This window comes from Spodoptera frugiperda, chromosome 8, assembly GCF_023101765.2.
Source record: "Spodoptera frugiperda isolate SF20-4 chromosome 8, AGI-APGP_CSIRO_Sfru_2.0, whole genome shotgun sequence".
NCBI lineage: Eukaryota > Metazoa > Arthropoda > Insecta > Lepidoptera > Noctuidae > Spodoptera > Spodoptera frugiperda.
Window position 1 is genome coordinate 8560173 of NC_064219.1, and position 22808 is coordinate 8582980.

The following is a 22808-nucleotide window of genomic DNA, read 5'->3' on the forward strand; positions in this document are numbered from 1 at the left end:
TATATCCTTTTCCTCATGAATTCCCATTTTATCCTTTGTGCTTGCTTTTGATAAAATCATATTTAAATAACATAATGAACAAGTTAATAAAATAAGTTATGTTATTTAATCCTTTGTATTTACTTTTGAAGAAATATATAAATAACATGATGAACAATCTAATAAAATAAGTTATGTTATTTGTTGGGAATTCATTAAATATCCCGTGAAACATCGGAAACGGTGGGAGAGTGACCAGTATCTGGACGAACTCTACAGAACAGGGCGGATGGCGGAGCTCTGTTCCTTGCCCATTTCCCACGAAAGGGTAAGCCGAATAACATCCCTCCTTGATTTAGGAAAAACGGAAAATTTATCCACCCTAGGATAGGCTAGAAACAGTCACAATAGGATTGTAAAATTAGTAACTACTTTCACAACTTCTCCGTATAAAATCGTTATCGTTAAAACTTTTATAAAATAAAACGGTTTAACTTCTAGTGCTCGCTAAAATTATATTCTATCTCCCAAGCAGATTTCCTGAACCAATTTAAGTCTGAATTTATTTGTTCAACGTCCCTGGAAAAGGAATAAAATTGTGAAGTTTTCACTACAAGCTCCCGTATAACAAACATAATTTACATTGGCATTGTGTTTTTACGATTCTTAAGAATATTGACACAATTTTCTTTCTGTGTTGTTAAAAGGGTTTGCAATTTACGGACAAGGACGTGTAATGCGTTTATCTTAGCTTATTTACAAATAAATAAAATTGGAGTGTCTGTTTGTAGTATTGAAACAATCGCTTTTCACTATACGCATATAAATATACATACGATATAACGGTACATACAACCAAAACAATATTTATTACAAATTTTGTCAATCTGTCTATTTGTTCAGGCTATAATGAAATGCTATAATATCGACGCTGGAAAGGCAAAATGTATTAACCGCCATTATGTGAATTGTTCAGTAGAGCGATTTGAAGTTTCAAATTTTGCAAAAAAAATCATAACTAATTAATTACTGGAGCTTTTTCATTGAAACTCAAAATAGTTATTACGAATAACGTTTACTATGAAATGTAATAATAGAAAATAATGTAAGTGTCTTCGTGTCCAAGATTTTGGAGTTAATACAATGCAGGCCATAATCTTGGTTAGGTAAAATTGACTTAAGTCAGTTGACCGTACTCACCGTGTCCAGGTAAAACATGTTTTAACGAACAAAAAGCTGCATAAATGAGCTAGATAAAATGTGTTATATTCTGTACAGCATACTAACACGTCTAAGTAAAATGTTTTATCAGGCCCGGTCAAGTCAGACCATGAAAACTAAAATGTCTTATCTTGCATTAAGCTAAAGTTTTCGCTGGGCTTTAAGTATTATCTCACAATATTAATGAATAATGGAAGTTACGGGTAAAACTAAATAACGCAAAAAAAATTTTTAAAAGGACTTTTCATCGCAAAATGAAGAAAAAATATAAAGCACTTACTTCTGAGATCAATCAGTCTTAAAAAAACCGGCCAAGTGCGAGTCAGACTCGCCCATGAGGGGTTCCGTAGCAGCAAGTAGATGGCATAATATAAAAGTCATAAAATAGCTTCGTTATACATAGTGTTTGTATGAACGACAAAGTTATATTTGCGTTTTTTGAAAATGCACTTTTTTATTACGTTTGATGGGTCGACGTTTAGCCGCTATCTTGCCTGGTGGTAAGTGATGACGCGGCCTACGATGGAGCACGTCTGCCCATAACCAACCTATTCACTCGGGCCTTGAAAACACCCAGGTTATACCCATCAGGAAACAGACTCCGGCAAAGAATCCCACTCTCTAACAGTTCGCACATGGAAGCTTGGAGTGAAGCGCTTCGTGCGAGTGGGTGGGATATCTACCATGAAACGGTGACGCCTCGCCGATTGTCTTGTGGTTCGATGATGAAAAGGACTCGGGGGAATCAAGTTGTGCAATTCCCCCACACACTCTCCGAAATGTATCCGGTAAAAAACGGAAAGGCTTGCAACCTTGCGCCTGTGTTCAAGGCTTTGAAGCCGGGCCTCTACAAGCGCATCATCATTGATGAGCTTCTTGGCACGCTTTTCGATGTTTTCTAGCGCTTTGATCTGGCATTTAGCCGAGCCGTCCCAAAGGTGAGAACAGTAATCCATACAAGACCAAACCTGCGCTTGGTACAGGCTCAGCAGTTGTTTCGGTGTGAAGTACCGTCTCACCCACCAGAGAATACCCAACTTTCTACCAGCCAGATGCGCCTTCGACTCTATATAAGAGCCGAAGTTTAGTGTAAGCGATAAAGTTACGCCCAGAAGCTCAAGATGATCCGATCCGCACGCACGGGTCTGGTTCTGGTCGAGCGGCGAGCTACCCTTGCTCGCCACCCGCAGACCCGCACTTACGGTGGTCGGACATCGTCCCGCGATCTCCGACGCTCGGAGTATCTCTCGCGTTGGCTGGAGCGTGAGGAGGTTCGTTCCCTCACGCGACCCGCCTCCTCCTTAGCTAGCATGACTGCTTCGCAGAAGGGGGAGACGGCATCCCAGTCCCCTTCGCTCCGCACCATGGCCTGAACCAGTGCCGGGCGCGAGAGGTCACCGTCGCCGACCACATCCCTGAGGACTTGGCGGTGCTCAGCCCATACAGGACACACCGCCACCGTTCACGGACGAGTTCTATTAGTATTATTTCTGAAAAAGTAATAATGATATCTCGTTCAAACCAATTTTCTTTGAAAGTTTCAAATGAAATTTACAGCATATATTTTTTTTTTTTTAGTTTTGTCCCTCCCATATTTTAAATGTTAGAGAGGGGGACACTCATTTTTCCACTTTGGAAACGTCTATCTTTCAAACAATTGATTTTAACGAAAAATGGTTTTAGGAACCTTAATGTCTTTTTTAAAGTATTATCGATAGACACCCATCACGAATAGGTTAAAACTTTTTGAATCAGTTCCATGTATGGGGTGCCCCTTTTAATTTATTAATTGTTATTCGAAATCCAAATAGCGGTTACCAGAATACATCAACCTACAAAGTTTCAACTATGTAGGCCCAACAGTTTTGCCATTTTGGTACGGAACATGGAAAGGCAATACTTTTAAGTATACCTAGTAGAGATCAGATATCACAAGTTAATAGGTACACTTGTACTTAGACTTATACTAATCAAATACAAAATGAAAAACAATCAGACTTTGGAAACATATTCAAGACATAGATAACATGAAACTTCATCAACATCTTTTGTATCAGTATTAATCTTATAAGTGTAAAATATAATCTCACTTAATCTTATATTGAAATAATGACTGGCTCCTTAGCCGAGTGGTTGCAAGTGCGATTACTGGGCAAGGGCAATACCCGGGTTGGGCGAATTATTGCTGGGCTTTTTCCGGTTTTTCGAAAATTTCTCAACAATAGCATGAAATGAAATGTGTCCGATGTATGGCAATAGGCTCACCTATTACATGGAACTTAAAACATAAATTGTGAAAAGTGGGTGTACAGTGGCGTTACGTGTCATAATGTGCCTACCCCTTCGGGGATAAAGGGCGTGACGATATAATATTAAAAAATAATCACATTTTGGAAAATTAAAAATCTTCTTCTATATCAACATCTTCTATATCAGTATCTGGTAAATTCTTTTTGGCATTACACGTTTGCAAACTAAGGTACTCCTCATATTTACGAACAGTGTATTGCGACAGCGAGCGTGAACTCCCTCGTCGACAGCGCATGGGTGACTGAAGCGCCCGCGCAACGCTCTCGGCCCTGATTAACAGCCGCGGTCTCGGTGAATGACAGTATTGAACTACCGTCTAACCACCATAGTTTGGTATTTATCAATCTTTTTTGGGAGGGTTAACTCACAAATGCAATTAATTTTACATTAGGTAAATTAATTTAAGTGCTACAAACACATTAGAATAGCTTCAGGTAAAATTGTATTATCAACCATTTTAGTAATAAAATGTTTTGGATAAAATTGTTTTAACGTCCAAATAATTGTAACATGCAGAAAAGTAAAATGTTTTAAACGCAAAAAACATATATTTTATTTACAAGTAAATTGACTTATGTTTAGATTTTATAATAATTGCCAATCTGTAAAATGTTTTATTGCGTTACTTTTTAGAAAAATGGAAAGGTAAAGAGATTTAAAACCAATCTATTGTAAACTTAAGCAGGTATAAATGACTTATCAATAGTTTGTTACTATCATGTACGCTTTATGAGCCAAAGTAAAAAAATGAATGGATTTAAAACAAAAAAATATACGAAAAAGTCTAAAATCACCGATGTATTAACCGCCATCAAAGTGCTCAAATTAAGGCGAGACATAGACCATTCGAAAGAGAAAAATCAGGCGATTCCAACGGTATATATAACTCATTTTCGACCAAAGTGGCGCTTAATACATTTTGCCTTTCCAGCGTCGATATGCTGAAATGGCTGGACCGATGTGTATTGGTAGGTAGCTGATATACTAACTAGGATTAACTGACTTTTATTAGTCACAAAATTTGTATCCACGCTAGCGAAGTTGCGGGTATCAACTAGTATTAAATAGTTCAAAGAGATTCTCCCTTTCTTTCGAGTTGTTCGTTTTTTTTTGGATCAGGGTTTGAATTTGAGGTTTGAGTCGCAACCGCTACACGTTGCGCACCAGCTGGTTGCCCAGCCACCGCGCCAACCGTGCAGTCAAATTTTGAGATTTCAAAAACCGGCATAGAACTCATGGACCTACATAAGTAAAGAAAATTCACCAAATTCTTCGTTAGTAACGAAAGCCACTCACTGCTCACAAAACTCCAAAAACATCAGTTCATAACATCTGCATCACCGGCATCGTCGATTCAGAGACCTGCAATCAAATTGTGAAGCTGTCAGGTTGTACAGTTGAAAATATTTCACAGACACACACTTACATATCGTTGCACATCAAGCTATATATAATAACCAGTGTATCATGGACTCGCTTTGTACGATCTTTGTGCACACTCGACGGTCAGTTTATATTGGATTTGTATAACTTGATGTGAACTGGTGTGTACACCGCAGTGACGGTCTCTGCAACATATATCAGAGACGTGCTTCAGAAACTCACTCGTTTTTATACATTAGGTAGTCTGTTGAAATTATTTCTATTGTTCAGAAATGGGACGTCGCTTTAATACCGCTTTGGAGTAATATTTTATTGTTTTTTGGAATAGAAATGTGGCAAATAATGTGTTTATTCAATGAAACAATACATGAATAAACCCTTATTTATAATTATGTAGTTTGTACCTACCTTAATAATGCAATAGATTTACCTCATTACAATCTTAATGATTCGTATTGTTCAGCTATGCTATTGACCGCTCTTTTAACAAAAGATGAAATAAAGATCGAAAGCAAAAATACACAATAAAATAATAAAAAGAAAGTAAATATTGGCACAACATTGTACAAAAAATAATAAAGTTATAAAGGTAAAGAAAAACTCCCGTAAAAAACTTTTAATATTTTGACTCCCAGCCAATCTAATATCGCTCCGCGGACCTCCAAACTTCGTCACGCCACTGCCAAATTAATTTTATACAAAAAGCCGCTTTGTAATCTAATCTTATACCGTTGAGCTTAAAAAGTTTCAAATATTAAGTAATTGAGTACGATAAAATCTACAAATTAGAGCTAGAGTAGACAAAAAACTTAATGGTTCTTACTCACACATTTTTACGATAAATATTCATCATTAACAAATTGGCGAACCAAAAAAGGTGTTCCCAAAAAGTCTCTCAACCAAATTCTAGCAAATTGTTCGCGCAGTACTTAACCGGAATCATCTTTTAAAATTCTCAAGGAGCACTGACGAGGGTCAATGAGATGGATCGGAGGATTTTAAAAAGACAAACGACTCTGACATTAATCACCGAGTGGACAGCCAAAGTAACGCTAGGGACGTTTTATAAATGACTTAATTTTACTCCCTTAACTTTTTCCACAAAAGTAATCATTGCCTTTTTATTGGAACCGTTCAACTTACAATTTCAAATACAGACAGAACCATTCTCCCGAATAAAAAAGGGTACAGTCGCGGTCAACTGGAAAAAGGCCCGATAGGAATTCACTTAAAATAAATATTCTGATTTAGCTTTGTCAGATTCGTTTTGTAACAACAATGTTATTCTTCGGGTACATTCTAGTTTATTCTGTAGGGTAAAATAAATTACGCAAAAATGTATGTGACCTATAGAAGAATTTTCTATCATTTAAGTCAAAAAAGCTGTTTCGAAAATAAATTAACCACGATTACTCTTTGTTGCAGGCCCACGATGCTCAGTCTCCTCAGCATCACACTCTTGACCATCGCAGCTGAACAAGTGTACGCACACGACACCACCAAGGAGCACCAGGGGCTTCAACCCTGCGGCGGACACTTGAAGGGTCCCGTGGGCACGATCACCACCCCAAACTTCCCCAACCCTTTCCCCGTCCCGATAAAGTGTAAATGGATAATAGAGCATGACATAGTGAATGGGACCATCTCGGTATACTTCACGCAGCAGTACACCACCACTGGACTCACCTTCACCGAGTACTTGTACTACGATGAGTCGTACAAGCTCGGGGAGCGAAGGGCACTCACCCTCACTGACGAGAATATTACAAAAATCAAATGGCTTCAGGTAAGCGTCTTTCAAAGACACTAACGTTTTTATTACGTTTTCTTGATTTCCCGGTTCCCAGAATTCTTGTCACTTTATGAAACGTTTCTTGTCTTTTATTACATAAAGATAAGTGTAATTATATTTTAGTCTAAGAAATTTTCAGAAATAGGGATTCTTTTATAAGTTAAAAAACATACATATTATATCACTTTATTTACATAAAACATATTGAATACCAAGAATAAATACCTAAGAATAAACATTTTCATATTAGATATAATAATAGGGCACTAGTTCACGTCCCATACTAATATAACTCAGCATCATAAAATGCATAGCGTATCACATTTATTTCTTTAAAATTTCATACGACGACGGTGTAGGTAAGTTGAAATAAATGCTGGCAGATTTTTATTATGACGGGTGAAATTGTGTGTGTACCTTGTTCAGCCTCATTCCTCGTTCCGTAGAAAAGGTTAATAATGTACCGCATTAAAGTAATTATTCAACGTAACAAGGTTGTCGGCGACTGTACCGCGTTTGAGAAAATAATTCTGTTGACTTTTTAAGCGAGTAAACACGCTAACACAAGTGTTTATTTATTTTATCAAGTGTTGCATTTTGAAATGAATTTTTAATTCGTTGCTTTTTTAAAGTGATGTTTTTTTTCGTGTGTTGGTCTTGGTATATGGCGTAATGGCGTAGTTATATGTTTAGTATAGTTGACTATGTAACTTTTTGTATGTTCTATTGTTTGTTTAGCCTAACTGGGAGACAAGCGGGACGACACGTGTCGTTTTCGTAATTATTTTTTGATGGATAGATGATGTTCTCATTTTGATACTAGTATCATGTCGAGACATGGATAAAATAAAATCAGTCAAAGTCCTTCTTGAAAACTAGATCATATATAAGCACATTTTGAGTCTTATAAATATGTAAGAACTCATACTACGCATATCTATCTAATATATTAGGGGAATATACAGACAATAGCAATTTCCTGTAGAAAAGCGCTGGACAAGGAGAGAGGGGGACAGAAAGAGCCGGACAGAGGGAGAGGTCATAGGGAGGAATGTCGGACGCGAGCCCTCGGACGACGGAGGACGATAACAATTTAATTCCGCTTTATCTTTCAAATTCCTTACATGCAAAGGGAATTATTTTTCTTTGACGTCGTATGCAAGGGATTTTTTCTCAGCAAATATATCGACACGTGTTTTCATAACTATATGGACGTGTCTTTTCATTCCCGAAGGCAGATATGCACGTATACATTGTACTTAATACCTACTTTTTGCCAGTTAGATTTTTTTACATTTGATGGGTCGACGTTTGGCCGCTATCTCGCCTGATAGTAAGTGATGATGCGGCCTACGATAGAGCACGTCTGTCCATAAGCAACCTATTCACTCGGGCTTTGAAGATACCCAGGTTATACCCATCAGGAAACACAGACTTATGTACTAGATACTTATGTTATGAGTCATAAACCGGGCACAATACCGAACTCATTTACCCTGTGTATGTGAACTTGTATGTTTGTAAATGCACCCACGACTGAAGTGAAAATGATAGGGCGACGTTTAAAAAAAATATAAGTCCATTAAAATTTTACATGGGCTTGGCATTTTTAAGAGGATTTAATTTTATTTTTGGTACTTGACCATGTACGAATATAAGAAGAATAATAGAACCTTAAGGGTCGCCACCCTTGTCCCCCGGACGCTATCAGTGACCAGCATATCATAGCCTCCCTTAGTATGATATTTTCGTAGATTTATAAAATTCATCTGCGAAAGTTTGTGAGTTTATGTATTTTTGTGTACCTTTGTTACTGAATCAAAACGGCTGAAAGGATCTGGATGAAATGAAAACATATAGGATACTTTTTATCCCACAAGAACACGAGTGAAGCCATTGGCAGAAACTAGTATTAAAATAAGAAGTATAATTTACGTTCGTGGTTGTTCGCGTGGTTGCAAGGACTACCGGGCAAGGGGTTTCGAGTTCGATTCCCGGGTTGGGCAAACTATTTCAGGGCTTTTTTCGGTTTTTCCAAAATTTCTCAGTAGTAGCACCGAGTCTAGAATTGTGCCCAGTATATGGCAATAGGCTCACCCCATTTTACACGGGACTTATAACAAAACCTGTAAAAATTAGGTGTACATTGTACAGTGGCATTACGTGCCATAATGTGCACCTCTGCCTACCCGTTCAGGAATAAAAGGCGTGACGAAACAACGAAGTATCATTTACCACGGCATCAACGTGTTAACAACACTCAGAGTAATTTTGTCTGTAAAACAATTTGTTAGAAAATTCACCTGTACGCAATTTTCTCTGTTACCAATAAGTATTCCAATGTACCTGTACTTCACTGTACCTACATGAGCAACAGAATGTGTAAAGTTATTAACTCTGCGGACCGGCTTGCTCTCACAAAGTAAATACGTTGAAACTAAACTAGCACACGGGAAATATTTGTACAAACATTGTTCTTTAGTAACTGCCAAACATTGGGCTCGAATTTGTTTCGAAAACTTTAAGTTGGAAAAACTAATCGTGTTTTGTTTAAAATCTGACCGCTTCAGGGGAATATTGTAATTGTTATGTTATTTTGGGAGCATTATGTCTGTATCGCATCGTTGATCATCGTTGGTAGTTATTATGTTACTAACTGACCTGGCAAATTTCATACAGTCTCAAATAGTTTGTTCTCACCTTTTAAACCTTCCCTGGACTTCTACAAATAATTCAAGACCAAAATTAGCCAAATCGGTCCAGTCGTTCTCGAGTTTTATGGCGCATTTACATTAGTCGGTTAGACCGTATTCGGCTGCAGGCCGTATTCGGTCACCAACTAATATAAACAGGTATTCGTTTGGCCGTATTCGGTTTGGCCGTATTAATTCGGTTTCTATTAAACCGAATGCGGCCGCCGCCTTCGGTGACCGACCTACGACCGACCTAATGTAAACGCGCCATTAGGGAGACCAAGTTTAGGGTTTTGTTCAGGCATCAGTTTGCGTATTTGATCGCTTGATATAAGAATTCTGGTATTCGATATACTTAATTATTTATATGGAACTCATCATACTAGAGCTTTCTGATTCTTTCTAGTATCCACACATTTATTTATTTAGTAAGAAACAGTTTGACGTCAAACGTAGTTCCCGTACTCAATTGATTCCTAAAAAAACTTCATACCACGAGTAGTATCGATTGATGTTATTATTAACTTTGTTTGTCGTAAACTGAACATACATAGCTGTAATCTGGACGCCATTTGTAACTAATAAAGGAAAACGGTAAGCTATAACCTAAACACCCACAAAATATATGTATGTCTATTATATAATTATGTACATTTCTTTAGTACTAATAGAAATTGACTGCACGATTGGCGTGGTGGTTTCGATTCCCGCGCGGAATAACTCTTTGTGTGATCCACAGATTGTTTTTCCGGGTCTGGGTGTCATGTGTATGTGAAATTGTATGTTTGCAAACGCGCTCACAGCTAAGGAGATAATCCTTGTGTGGGGCAACGTTTTGGAAATAATAAAAAGTTTACCAAGAGGTCAGTTTACGATCACTTGTAACAAGAGAGGTAAAAATACGTTGCGGACCATGCTGGCAACTGATAAAATAAACATCTCTACTTACCCCTCCTCCTACCAACAAAAGTGTCATTCTACCGAGAACAATAAAAGCAAACTTTCAAATTATCTCAAAAACAATCCAAATCCTGATTCAATTTCTATATTAAACAATCGACAATAGAAAACGATATTATAATTTCAAAGACCTAATAACTAGAGATTATATGGATCGCTTTATTTCTCTTGTCTCAAACAAGGGCCCTTGAGAACAGACGGCTACAATCACTTACAAATTGAATTGACCTGAAATACAAGGAGAAATTTTCCTTTACTTTTTCTTCCTTCCAAATGTTCTATTACTTAGATTTTTTTTGTCTTGTCGTGTGTGCGACAGGGGTTCGGCTGCAATGTCGGGACATTGGGACCTTTTGTCAGTATGCTGAGGTAAGCGTACCAAACGGGGGATAAAAGTGGATCCAAGGTAGATAATATGTTTAAAAAAATAACAATTCTATTTTAACATGATAAATGCTAATATTTGTATACTTGCTGGTTACACTTTGACACTTAAGAATATGTGTCCACTCTCCCATATAAGTTGTATATTGATTAATCTATGCTAAATATATTAACTACTTCATAAGCCCCCTGATAAAAGGTGGCTGATAAAAGTGTAGCAAGAAGAGTATCTCGCTACACATCTTTAATACTTTGGCTGCCTACAAAATTCTGTTGAAGACAAATCCTCTGCTAGCGCCGGTCATTTTTGCCCCCCATGGCGTTAAATGTGTTGGGTTAAAAGTCAAGTAAAATATATATTTTTTAAAACGTTGCCTCACACTGGGATATTCTCCTGTGTCGTAAGTGCGTTTAGAAACATACAATTTGACATGCACAAGACACTACACACACACACATAAATGCTTTGGCTTTGACACCCAGACCGGAATCCACAATTTTGGCACGGCAGCCAGTTGCCCAGCTACACTGTCAAGCATGCGCGACAGTTGGTAAGCCGGCCAATCACCGGGCCGGGAGCAGAATCTGCTCCCCTCCTGCCAAAACCAGGGGTAAGGCTAGGCCCTCCGCCACCGCCGTCGTTCCCGCCGCCGCCACTGCAGTAGCAACCGCTTCCCCTACTGCTGCTGTCGCCGCGGCCGCTGCCGGCTGTAATGCCGCCGAGGAGGTCGTGATGGATTGTCAATAGTGACTCCATTACGCCTCCTCCAGGCGAACATCAACCACTGCGCTGCCGCTCAGGACCTACTACTCCAGAGCATGGCGCAGTGGTCGATTAATATCGCCGTGGTCTCCGAGCCCTATTTCGTCCCGCCCAGGGATCACTGGGTGGCGGACTTGGATGGCTCGGTGACCATCATCTCGTCGGCCGCCGCCGGTACCCCGACTCTTGAGGGTGCTCAAAGAGGCCGGGGTTGTGTCGCAGCACGGTTTGGAGAGATCGCTGTGGTGGGCGTGTATTTCTCTCCGAACCGAACTCTCGCCGAGTTCCACAACTCCCTGAGGGAGTTGGTTGCCGTCGTCGTCGGATTCCGTTCCCTCCCCGTGCTTGTCCTCGGGGACTTCAATGCCAAGAATCTGGCTTGGGGTTCCCGGATCACTGACACGCGGGGTAGGATGGTGGAAGACTGGGCTCTGGAGACAGGCCTAGTCGTCCTGAACCGGGGTTCTGTCCCCACGTGTGTGCGGATGCAGGGTGTATCGGTTGTGGATATTTCGTTCGCGAGCCCCGCTCTGTCACCGCGTGTCGTCGACTGGTGTGTCATGGAGGAGGTGGAGACATATTCCGATCACCGGTACATCCGGTTCGATGTTTCCGCTGAGTCCGCGGACCCACCGGTCAGACAGGCCCCATGTGGCCCGCGTTGGGCGCTGAGGCAACTGGACCGGGAGCTATTCCTGGAAGCCGCCATCGTGCAGGCCTGGGTGATACCACCGGACAGGCCTGCCGACATTAACGAGGAGGCACGGTGGCTCCAGGACGCCATGTACAGGATTTGTGACGTGGCGATGCCCCGGGTCCGTCCAGGAAAGCAGCCCCAATCACAGAGGGGCTACATCCCTCCGTGCATGACTCCGCTCCCTGCGGTGCCCGATGCGGGCCACAGCGACGACGACGATGACACAGCACCAGAAGTGACCGAGGCAGAGCTGAGAGTGGCGGTGCGCCGGATGGGCGCCAAGAACACCGCCCCGGGACCCGACGGATTGCCTGGCAAGGCGTGGGTCCTGGCTTCGGAGACTCTCAGGCCTCGACTAATTGGTCTCTTCAGCGCATGTTTGAAGAGGGGCCAGTTCCCGCTATCATGGAAGGCGGGTAAACTGGTCCTTGTGAAGAAGCCGGGGCGCCCTGTGGACTCTCCGTCCGCGTACTGGCCCATCGTGCTACTCGACGAGGTGGGAAAACTGTTTGAAAGAATAATTTCAAACCGCCTCGTCGCGCACCTGACGGGAACAGGGCCGGACCTCGCGGACGGCCAGTTCGGCTTCCGCAGAGGGCGCTCCACGGTGGACGCCATCATGCGCGTGAGGGACCTTACGACGGGGTCTGCAGTGTCCAGGGGTAAGGTCGTCGTGGCGGTGTCTTTGGACATCGCCAACGCCTTCAACTCTCTGCCCTGGAGCTGCATTTTGGAGGCACTACGGTATCATCGGGTGCCTACCTATCTCCGTCGTATAGTCGAGGCTTATCTGACGGACAGATCCGTCATCTACCCCGGTCACCGAGGTGAGTGGAACCGGCGAGAGATGTCGCGCGGTGTTCCACAGGGATCGGTCCTGGGACCGCTCCTGTGGAACATAGGCTACGACTGGGTGCTGCGCACCGACCTCCCGAGCGGCGTCAGCGTGGTTTGCTACGCTGACGATACGCTAGTACTAGCACACGGGAGGTCGCACCAGGTGGCGGCCGACTTGATGACGAGAGCGGTTGCGATAGTCGTTGCAAGGATCCGGCAGCTGGGACTCGAGGTGGCACTTCATAAGTCCGAGGCCATGTGTTTTTATGGCCGCGGGAATGCGCCACCTCCGGGTGGGTTCCAGATCATGGCAGGAGGGGTTTCCAGCGGCATCGAGGTGACGATGAAGTACCTGGGACTCGTCCTCGACAGTCGGTGGAAATTCGAGGAACATTTCCGACGTTTGGCTCCCAAGTTGGAACGAACGGGGGCTGCTCTAAAGCGGCTCCTACCCAACCTCGGGGGACCAAACGCCTCCTGCCGGAGGTTGTACGCGGGGATTGTGCGGTCCATGGCCCTCTATGGGGCCCCGGTGTGGGCACCAAATTTAAGGCGACGACCAGCTCGCGCGCTGGTTTCATCCCAGAGGGTCATGGCCATTCGGATGATCCGTGGGTACCGCACGATCTCCGGGGAGGCGGCTAACCTCCTTGCCGGATTACCGCCGTGGGATCTGGAGGCGAAAGTTCTCGCGGACGTATATAGGTTACGTGCGGAGGCGCATCGCCGGGGCGAAACTCCGCTGCCGCGTCAGATCAGTGCGTGGCGGGATGAGCTCCGGCGGGATCTCATGGCGGAATGGAAGCAACGACTGTCGCAACCGAGGGCTGGGCTCGCTGTTATAGCAGCGGTAAGTCCCCTCTTTGAGGAGTGGCTAGAGAGGCGTCACGGCGTCCTCACCTACCGCCTGACGCAGGTGCTTACCGGACACGGAAGTTTCGGTAGGTACCTGTTTCGGATTCGGCGGGAGGAAACGCCCGGGTGTCGGCATTGCGTGGATCACCCGGAGGACACGGTGGAGCATACAGTAGCGGTGTGCCCTGCATGGGCTGAGCACCGCCGTGTCCTCAGGGATGTGATCAGCGACGGTGACCTCTCGCGTCCGGCTTTGGTTCAGGCCATGGTGCGGAGCGAGAGGGAATGGGACGCCGTCTCCTCCTTCTGCAAAGCAGTCATGCTAGCTAAGGAGGAGGCGGAGCGCGTGAGGGAACGATCCTCCTCACGCCCCAGCCGCCGCAGAAGACACTCCGGGCGTCGGGGATCGCGTGACGATCTCCGGCCACCGTAAGTGCGGGTCTGCGGACGGCGAGTAAGGGTAGCTCGCCGCCCGACCACAACCAGACCCGTGCGTACGGCGCGTCGCGTTCCGCGCGCGCCTCAAAGAGCCAGACCACCACAGATGGGGCCCAGTTGGGCTGATGCCTGATCCGGAGCTGCGGACAACGTAAAAGGTTACCGGGGCTCCGGCTCAAAGCAAGAGAAGGAACGGGGTGGTTTTTAGTCAGTAAGAGTCTGACACTCCCTCCCGCCTCACCCAAGGCGGGAGAAGTCATTGGATGATTTTCCCCCCTCAAAAAAAAAAAAAAAAAAGCCAGTTGCCCAGCTTTCATGCAGTCAATGTAGTACCAAACCATCCCAGTTTAAAAGCCCAAAAATCACAAATCACGTTATGAAAAAATGAAAAATAGAACTGCTAAAAATCATACGGTTTACTTTGAAAACTCACGCTCCATTAATTGTGAGCGGAATAGTAGATAAATCGTCATTTGTTCTTTATTCAATCGTCCCATTTAGCTGTGTGGAGATCGAAATGGACAATTTGTGCGCACATAACATTTTACAACCGCTCTCGTCGACAATTCTCGAACATTCTATGGTGGAATATCCGAATAGAAACGGGATTTTTATTTCAAAATTGATATATTAAAAGTATTCGGTTTAAAGTATTGATTTATTGAAATCGGATACAGATGTGCTGTTTCGGTGTATTTTTCGTTCTGTTTGGATTTTTCCACTTGTTTTTGTAACTTATAAAATATTTATTATTTTTGTTATTTCTGACGTTTTGAACTTTTAGGTTTCATACTCGGGGATTAGCAAAGTCATATAAAATAACATTTAACCTGCAAATACCTAATGAAAGCATTATTTACATATATGATAGGCTTTATGTGCTCAATTGTTTGCTCAATTTAATAACAGCTACGCCTTTTTTGAGCGGGGAAAATCATCCAATGACTTCTCCCGCCTTGGGTGAGGCAAGTGGGAGTGTCATACTCTTACTGACTAAAAAGCACCGGTCCGTTCCCTACTGAGCCCTAAATGTGGTGGCCCATTGGAACGTGCCGTACGCATGGGTCTGATTCAGTTCGAGCGGCGAGCTACCCTTGCTATTCGCGCACCCGGTGGGTAACCAGAAATCATCGTGCGATCCCTAATGCCTAGAATATCTCTCGCGACAGCTGGGGCGTGAGGAGGTTCATTCCCTCACGCGCCCCGCCTTAGTTCCCGTCGCGTTCTTAGTTAGTAAGATTGCTTCACAGAATCACAGAAGGAAGATACGGCATCCTAGTCCCCCTCGCTCCACACCATCGCCTGGACCAATACCGGTCGCAAGAGGTCACAGTACCCCTTTTTAACCCAATTCACATTGTTTCACCCGTCCAGTAACACTTTTTGCTGTCATTTATGAAGCGTGATATATCATTCCAAAGTACATATATATATTTGTCAGTATACCAGCGTCAGTATTTTTGACTGACAGCAGAAATTATACTTCATAACGGTGCTCCCTCGTACGAGAGAAAAATGTAAATATTCATATATATTTTATTAAATGTTTCTGTTTATTCATCAAAAATTAAATTCCGCCCACTTTTTTGATACGAAAATGTATAATTTAGTCCGTCTGTCAGTTTGTTGAACTGACAATTGAATATCCAATGAAATACGTCGCGGATTCACGACTGTGCCTCAACTGTTTTTTATTATTTTATGAAAGAGTTTTGTTACAAAAATGATTAATTTCATTTTTATTTGGCATCGTAAATCATACCATCATGCCTTGTATCCGCGAAAGGATTGGCAGAGGCTTTTCGGATTTTAGAAAATTTATCAGTAATAAGACGGAGTCTGGAATTGTACCCGGCTAGGGTATTATATCGTAATAGGCTTGTCCCCTATTACAAAGGACGTATAACACAATTGGTGGAAAGTGGGTGTACTATATTCCACAAATTATTATCATGTTTATTATTTTCACTGACACAGTTTAAGATTAGTTGTTTATGGTTGAGGAATGTAAATAAAATAAAAGAAATATGTTAGGGTTGGAGTAATCATTCGTGTACTGTATAAGCCTCCTTAGTGTACGTGTTAGTATATTTCGTCACCTAACCTATATCAAGTAAACAGTGGTAGGACGCAATTCATATTACAACAATAAGTGACGTCTTTAACTGAACCATTAAGCTTTTAAAATCCTCTTATGGCCACACGTTCATGGCTATACCCGAAACAAATTTCAATTATTGGAACATGGTTACAAAATAACACAACAGGAAAAAGAACACCGAATTTCCACAAGTAAATCCGCGTGCAAAGCGCTTCACAGCAATAAAGATTTATCATCAAACATCTAAAACACTTAATTAGAACATTTAAACCACGTGGAACATTTGGACCTTCCATATTTCCACGTAAAAAGGGGTCCTAATTATGTTATCATTTCATTGAAAAATTAAATGAGCTAAAATGGTCCTTAATAAATTGTAATAAAGGTGGGAGTTCATAAACCGGCGTAATCTTTAGCCGACTCATGCTGATATTGTTTTTAATAAAATTGAAGCGGGTTTGTGTTTAATTGGCTGCCTTTTCTCTTGTATGTAATCGATTTCAGGGAATTTATTGGTTTTATTCCTTTTATCTATTTTGGCCGGTCGTAACTGTTTTGTTTGTCGGTTTGTTTTTAAATCGGTTTTGTTATTGATACAAAATTAAGGTCATTTATTATAGCAGTTAGAGCAGAAGTAATGGGACCTACTTCTTTCTATGAAGCTTGGACTTCTCTATGTGTTATTTAATTCTTTGTCACTTTAAGCTTAAGACTTAAAATTAAATGGCAAGATAATAGTTGTTGTATATAAAGAGCTTTAAAAGTATCTGCCACAGCTTTAATGCGAGGTAGTGTTGTGTTTAAAGATTACAATAGTAAAATAAATATAATTTTTTGTACAAAAATATCTACGTATGAGTTTGGTATGAAAGAGCTATGTGTAAATTTACGAAAATGTGGACGTAAAATATTACAATTTATCTCCCGTTTAGAATCCTACGAAAGTTTTATATACTTCCTAGTAAATTGATAAACTTATGGATCTTGTTATTTTCCGGTGACATATATACGATGCGATGCATCGTGCGTATGTGAACGAATTTATGCAGAATAGAGTCAATAACAAAATTTCTTCACTATTGTATACTTCGACCACAACACTATCTCCCATTAAAGCCATGGCAGATCATTTTGAAACACCTTATATATGAAAAACATTCAGTGCAAGGAGCTAACACTTTCAAGAACCTTCCCAAGTTCTATATAGACTATTTGGAATAAAAAATTTATACATTCAATCTCTGAAAGGGTGTGAAAAAGCCTGTCAATATGAGAACCCTTTTTACCTTACGAAAGATCAGGTTAAGTGCGGTGCCTTTGAACGAAACTAAATATTTTACTATGGAAAAACGTAATCCAACTTCCTATATTAAAAAGTGATGTTTGCTCACACGGAAACGTAACTTTTCATGAATTTTATTACAGGGGTGATAGAGAAAGTCGATTCCTAGTTTAAATCTCAATACTTATTGCAAAAAAAAACTTTAAAACAAAGAGAACTGCCTCCAAAAACAAAAGTGCGATACTCTATTTTTTAAAATCGAGTACTTTATCTAAATCTCTCTCCTAAGTCTGAAAACACATCTAAAAAACACATTTTTGTATTTATTTTTTACAATTTTATGCAAAAATCGGACTGTAATATTTTACATCAACACCTTCCACGTTATGTCATTTCATCGTCAAGGGACATACATGTCGCATGATAAGGGTATGCTTATACAAATATGTTTGTTATTGTTTGACACTTGGAAATAAAACGTATTGCTGTTTCCTACTACGCTGCTCACTTATACCTACTTCAGTAGGATTTTGTTTGTGCTCAGGAAATAGAAAGTTATTTAAAGCACACCTATATGAAGAACTGTATTTTTAATATAATGTTAAAAAAAATTATCATACAATATAGCCAAATTGATGAGGGAGTAGTTTTTAGACAGATAAAGTGCCTACCTCACCCAAGGCGGGAGAAGTCAAAAATTTTCCCTCTCAAAAAACAAATACATTTTTTTAAGACTGCTTTGTTAGTTTAATTGCTGTGCATACAAATACTGTGTATAAGTTACCTTCATTTACAACAAGATTAACAACATAACTAACCAAGAATTAGTATCCAGTAACAGATGCACATCTGCGCGTACCCTCTAACAAATAGGCCTTCGACTCAATAAAGGATTTCCCAACCATCAAACAAAACAACTCGAAAGATTTATTAACATAATTGGACTAAGTTTGTCTTGAAAGCAATTAACTAAAACTGTAAACTTAGAAAATTACATTTGACAAATTTATATGTGTGTGTGGGGGGAACTCATTGAAGTTTACTTCACAAATGTCATTGGGTCCCACATTCCCGCCATTACATTACGAGCCTAAACTATTGTAATGTTAAAACTTAGTGATATTTCGACTCGAAGTAATTGTGTTTCAAAACTTTTGTTATTATACTAACGAATTGTTCTTACTATTTAAAGCGGGCTTCCTTCTAGTAAAGTTGTAGAGTTGAATGGATTTGGTGATATGATGTCAAATTGTGAATAGATGTGAATGATGATTGAGATGATTGATGGTTTGAAACACGATACATGTCGTAGCTTTGTCGGTTATAAAGTAAAACAAAACAGAGGACTACAATTAAATACTATATTCCTCAAACCACAATCAAGATCGATATTAAATATTGCTTATTCAAAGAATTGCCTTAAGCCTAGCGCGTTGGTAGGCGCCGCGGTGGCGCGTGCGTACTCAAACTAATTTAATGCTTACTTAACCCAATCCTTAGCAATTGTTTTCAAAACAAAATCGTTAATAAGGAATACTTCAGTAATCATTAAATGTCTCTGAGTATGACAGTTAGTTATTAATTTCAGGAAGGGACGAAATGATGATTAAATACTTGATAGATCTATTGTAGTCGTTTCCATCTACTTGTCTTATCTTACCTCTGTTTTGATAACAAGAGTTTGAGTGTCGGTTAAGATTTCAACAATACTAGTTTACTAACATCAATTTAATCTAATTCCAGTAATATGTACTGCAAAGAGTGATTTGTCTAGCTGAAGTAAGTCGTCAAACTATAACGTCAGACTTAATTGCAGATCTGTTGGTGACTATGCTATGGTTTCGGTCGTATGAACTGTTCTGGATAAATGAAGAAATGAATTTTGGATAAGTTCTTATCAATACGAATAGCAAGGAGTCCGATATTGCTATGTTCACATAGTCAAATGTTATTCGCAAATTGGTTTAAAATGGTAGATTTACAATATTTTAAAAATGTCATAACTATCATTAGGTCATTAGACGAACTTTTTTAATAGGACATACCCGCCAAAGCCTTCCTAAACTACTACAACTCCTATAAGCCGGGATCACCAGTAAATACAATCATGAAAACACCAGAACACATGAACGACTGTCTTGGATCCCGCAACGAAATAAATCAGAACATATTATTAGAGGAGAAGAAAAAGAGATATCATTAGACGAACTATGTTCTACCATTACATCAGCGTCGACTACATATTTCCGTTGGTAATTTGACTGGAACACTTGAATTTCCAATCGACAATCCGACTGATTGATTGCACGGACACTCTGTCAATAACTGGCGTACACCATTCATCTCTTCACTCCATGCGGGACCGATACACATCCGTAGTGTATTTGTGTGCTGTCACAATCACAACACTTAAATTCACCTACATACATCGATACGCTTTATAATTGTCTAACTCATTAAAGGATTGGAAACAGAAAGTTCTACGAAGAGACCTATAGAAGGTAGGTAGGGAGGCTTTTGTTCTGCACTAAGACGATCATGGCTGAAAAAAAAACTCAAACTAAGGAAATAATAGTACTACAATACTTACAGTAGGTACTACCTCAATTATGTATTACTTCAGAGTAAGCCTAATAAATAAAACATATTTACTTACGTACTTATGTAAGTACGTTTGAAATGCTAATGTTAGAATTTCAAGAGTATTTCTCTGATTCCTATACATAAGGTGTTCTAAAATTCTCTACCACGGCTTTAATGGGAGGTAGTGTTGTGTTTGAAGATTACAATAGTGAAGAAAATTTGTACCCAGGATGGTTTAATTCAGTTTGAGAACATAAAGAAGTTAAATAAACATTGGTCCACAAATACGCATTATGCGTCACAGAGGCAGTGAAAGAGATAGCTCTTTCATAACAAACTCATACGTAGATATTTTGTATGAAAAAAATAATTACTCATAATCAATAATTTATATTTACTATTGTAATCTTCAAACACAACACTACCTCCAATTAAAGCTGTAGCAGATAATTTCAGAACACCTTATACAATACATAGCTACATAATATAGACACTGAATACACATCAAGACATACCATCAATACTATATCAGCCTGAGACACGCGTCATTGTATCACAAACGCTTCAATATGCATTACACTATTCAAGACTGAATGGAATTAATACACGAATGTGATTCACACGACGGGACCTCCTGACAACCATGCAATCAGAGCTCAGATCAATCTGACGATATTGCCATTCCATCGACATAAGGTGACATAAATAGCTTGTGTGTGGATAGTGATTGGCTTATTATTGAGCTGTGTAGTGATAGCACGGTACATTTGTCACAACTGACAAGAGACGACATGTTTGGCAGAGATATACAGGATAGAAGGGGTATATGATAAACCTGAACCGTAAACTACGATCTTTAACCAACTTACTAATCCTAGAAATATAGCCTTTATATAATGTGTTTAGAAAAAAATATGATACTGGCTAAATAACGCTGTGAAAACCTCTAAACATTTTGAAATTCAGCCAAACAAAACAGAACGTTATAATAAGTGGTACAAAATAAAAATTCCAACAATAACAGTAAATAAACTGTTCCACCATCTCCCAGTACTATATTATTATGAGATACGTTACTCTACACACTAAGTAAGATTTGATGTGAAAATATAAAACCTCACACAGCGTGAGGCGGTGGCGTGGCGAGTGTGATAGCAGGTTTTATTCAGCTCATAACTTCATACAGCTAATCATACAATAATCAACTTTATTTCCAAGTGCACAGAGTTATATAACGGTTAAACAACAATAAGAAACTGTAAACTGAGTTGTTTATATGAGAATATGGTGGGTATAATAACTTTACTACATGTGCTACGAAATGCTACGCCGTTGTGCTACTAACTACTACGATTTGCTACGCGCTACGTGTGAATGTTTTTAGTTTAACATTGTACCTTGGTTTTAATACATACTTACTTATGATATTATCTCATGAATTCATTTTTATTTAGTAAACCACGAAAACAATAGTCACATAGTAGGCAAAATCATCCAATAACTTCTCCCGCATAGGGCGAGGCGAGAGGGAGTGTCAGACACTTACTGACTAAAATCCACCCCTTTCCTACACTTGGTTCGATCCGGAACCCCTAGAGAATACTGAACATTTAAAAATACATTAATTTACCAAAAAAAATCTATTACATACAATATATTAAAACCTAATTTCTAATAACAACTTTTCTATAAATATTACTTCTAATAATTTAATCATCGCAATCCCCAAACGGCAGTTGGTTTCCTTCAGCACAAACAAATTTGTGTCAAATAAACACAACTTTATTGGAGGCCATATTGGTTTAGCGGTCATTCGACGATCATCTTCTAGTCGACTTGACCCTTTAATAGCCAAAGGCTCTTTACTTATTACCTCAATATTATAAATGGCACAAATTCCGGGAACATTTCTCCTGAACCCATGTTTCATGTTTCATCAAATAGATAAGGAAAAATAAATCGGTTTCCGTTTGTATTTCCTGTGTGGTGAATTGAGAATTCGGTCTTACATTCGATTATGTGGGGTGAAGTTTTTTGGTACGATGGAGCTACATATATTAGATTTATTTCATTCTATAATGTTGCATTTTAAGTGTCTATCGTTCGTTGGGAGGTTAAGCAAAATCTATACATATAATAAAACTGTAGAAGTGTTAATTCTGTACATTAAAAATATATAAAATAGTGTTACTAGAAAGACACTAAAGCCAAAAATGTGAGTAAAAAACTTTTCTTCTGTCTATCTGTCTGTATACTCACGCATCACGCAAACACAATCGGTCCGATTACAATGAAACTTGGTATAATTATAATATTTAAACATCCTGGGCATAACACTGGGTACTTTATACTACACAATATAATCTTAACCAAATTACACTATTTGGCATAACTTTCATTAAATAAGAAGTAAGTCACACGCTACAACGATTACCTAAACTCCACAATTTTTCCTAAATCCTTATCGCATTGAAGAACTTATCAACACTACACAACAGAAAGTTCAACCCCATGACCTTGAACAGTCAAT

General features: G+C 40.0%; 1 protein-coding gene across 1 annotated transcript in view; it reads left to right on the forward strand.

Moving 5' to 3' along the window:
* The window catches only part of LOC118275514 (uncharacterized), a 141522-nt gene that overhangs the window by 64786 nt on the left and 53928 nt on the right, over positions 1-22808 (forward strand). The window contains exon 2 of the mRNA XM_035593504.2: positions 6319-6679. Coding sequence (XP_035449397.2) covers positions 6319-6679 — 361 coding nt within the window. The remainder of the gene's footprint in view (positions 1-6318; positions 6680-22808) is intronic.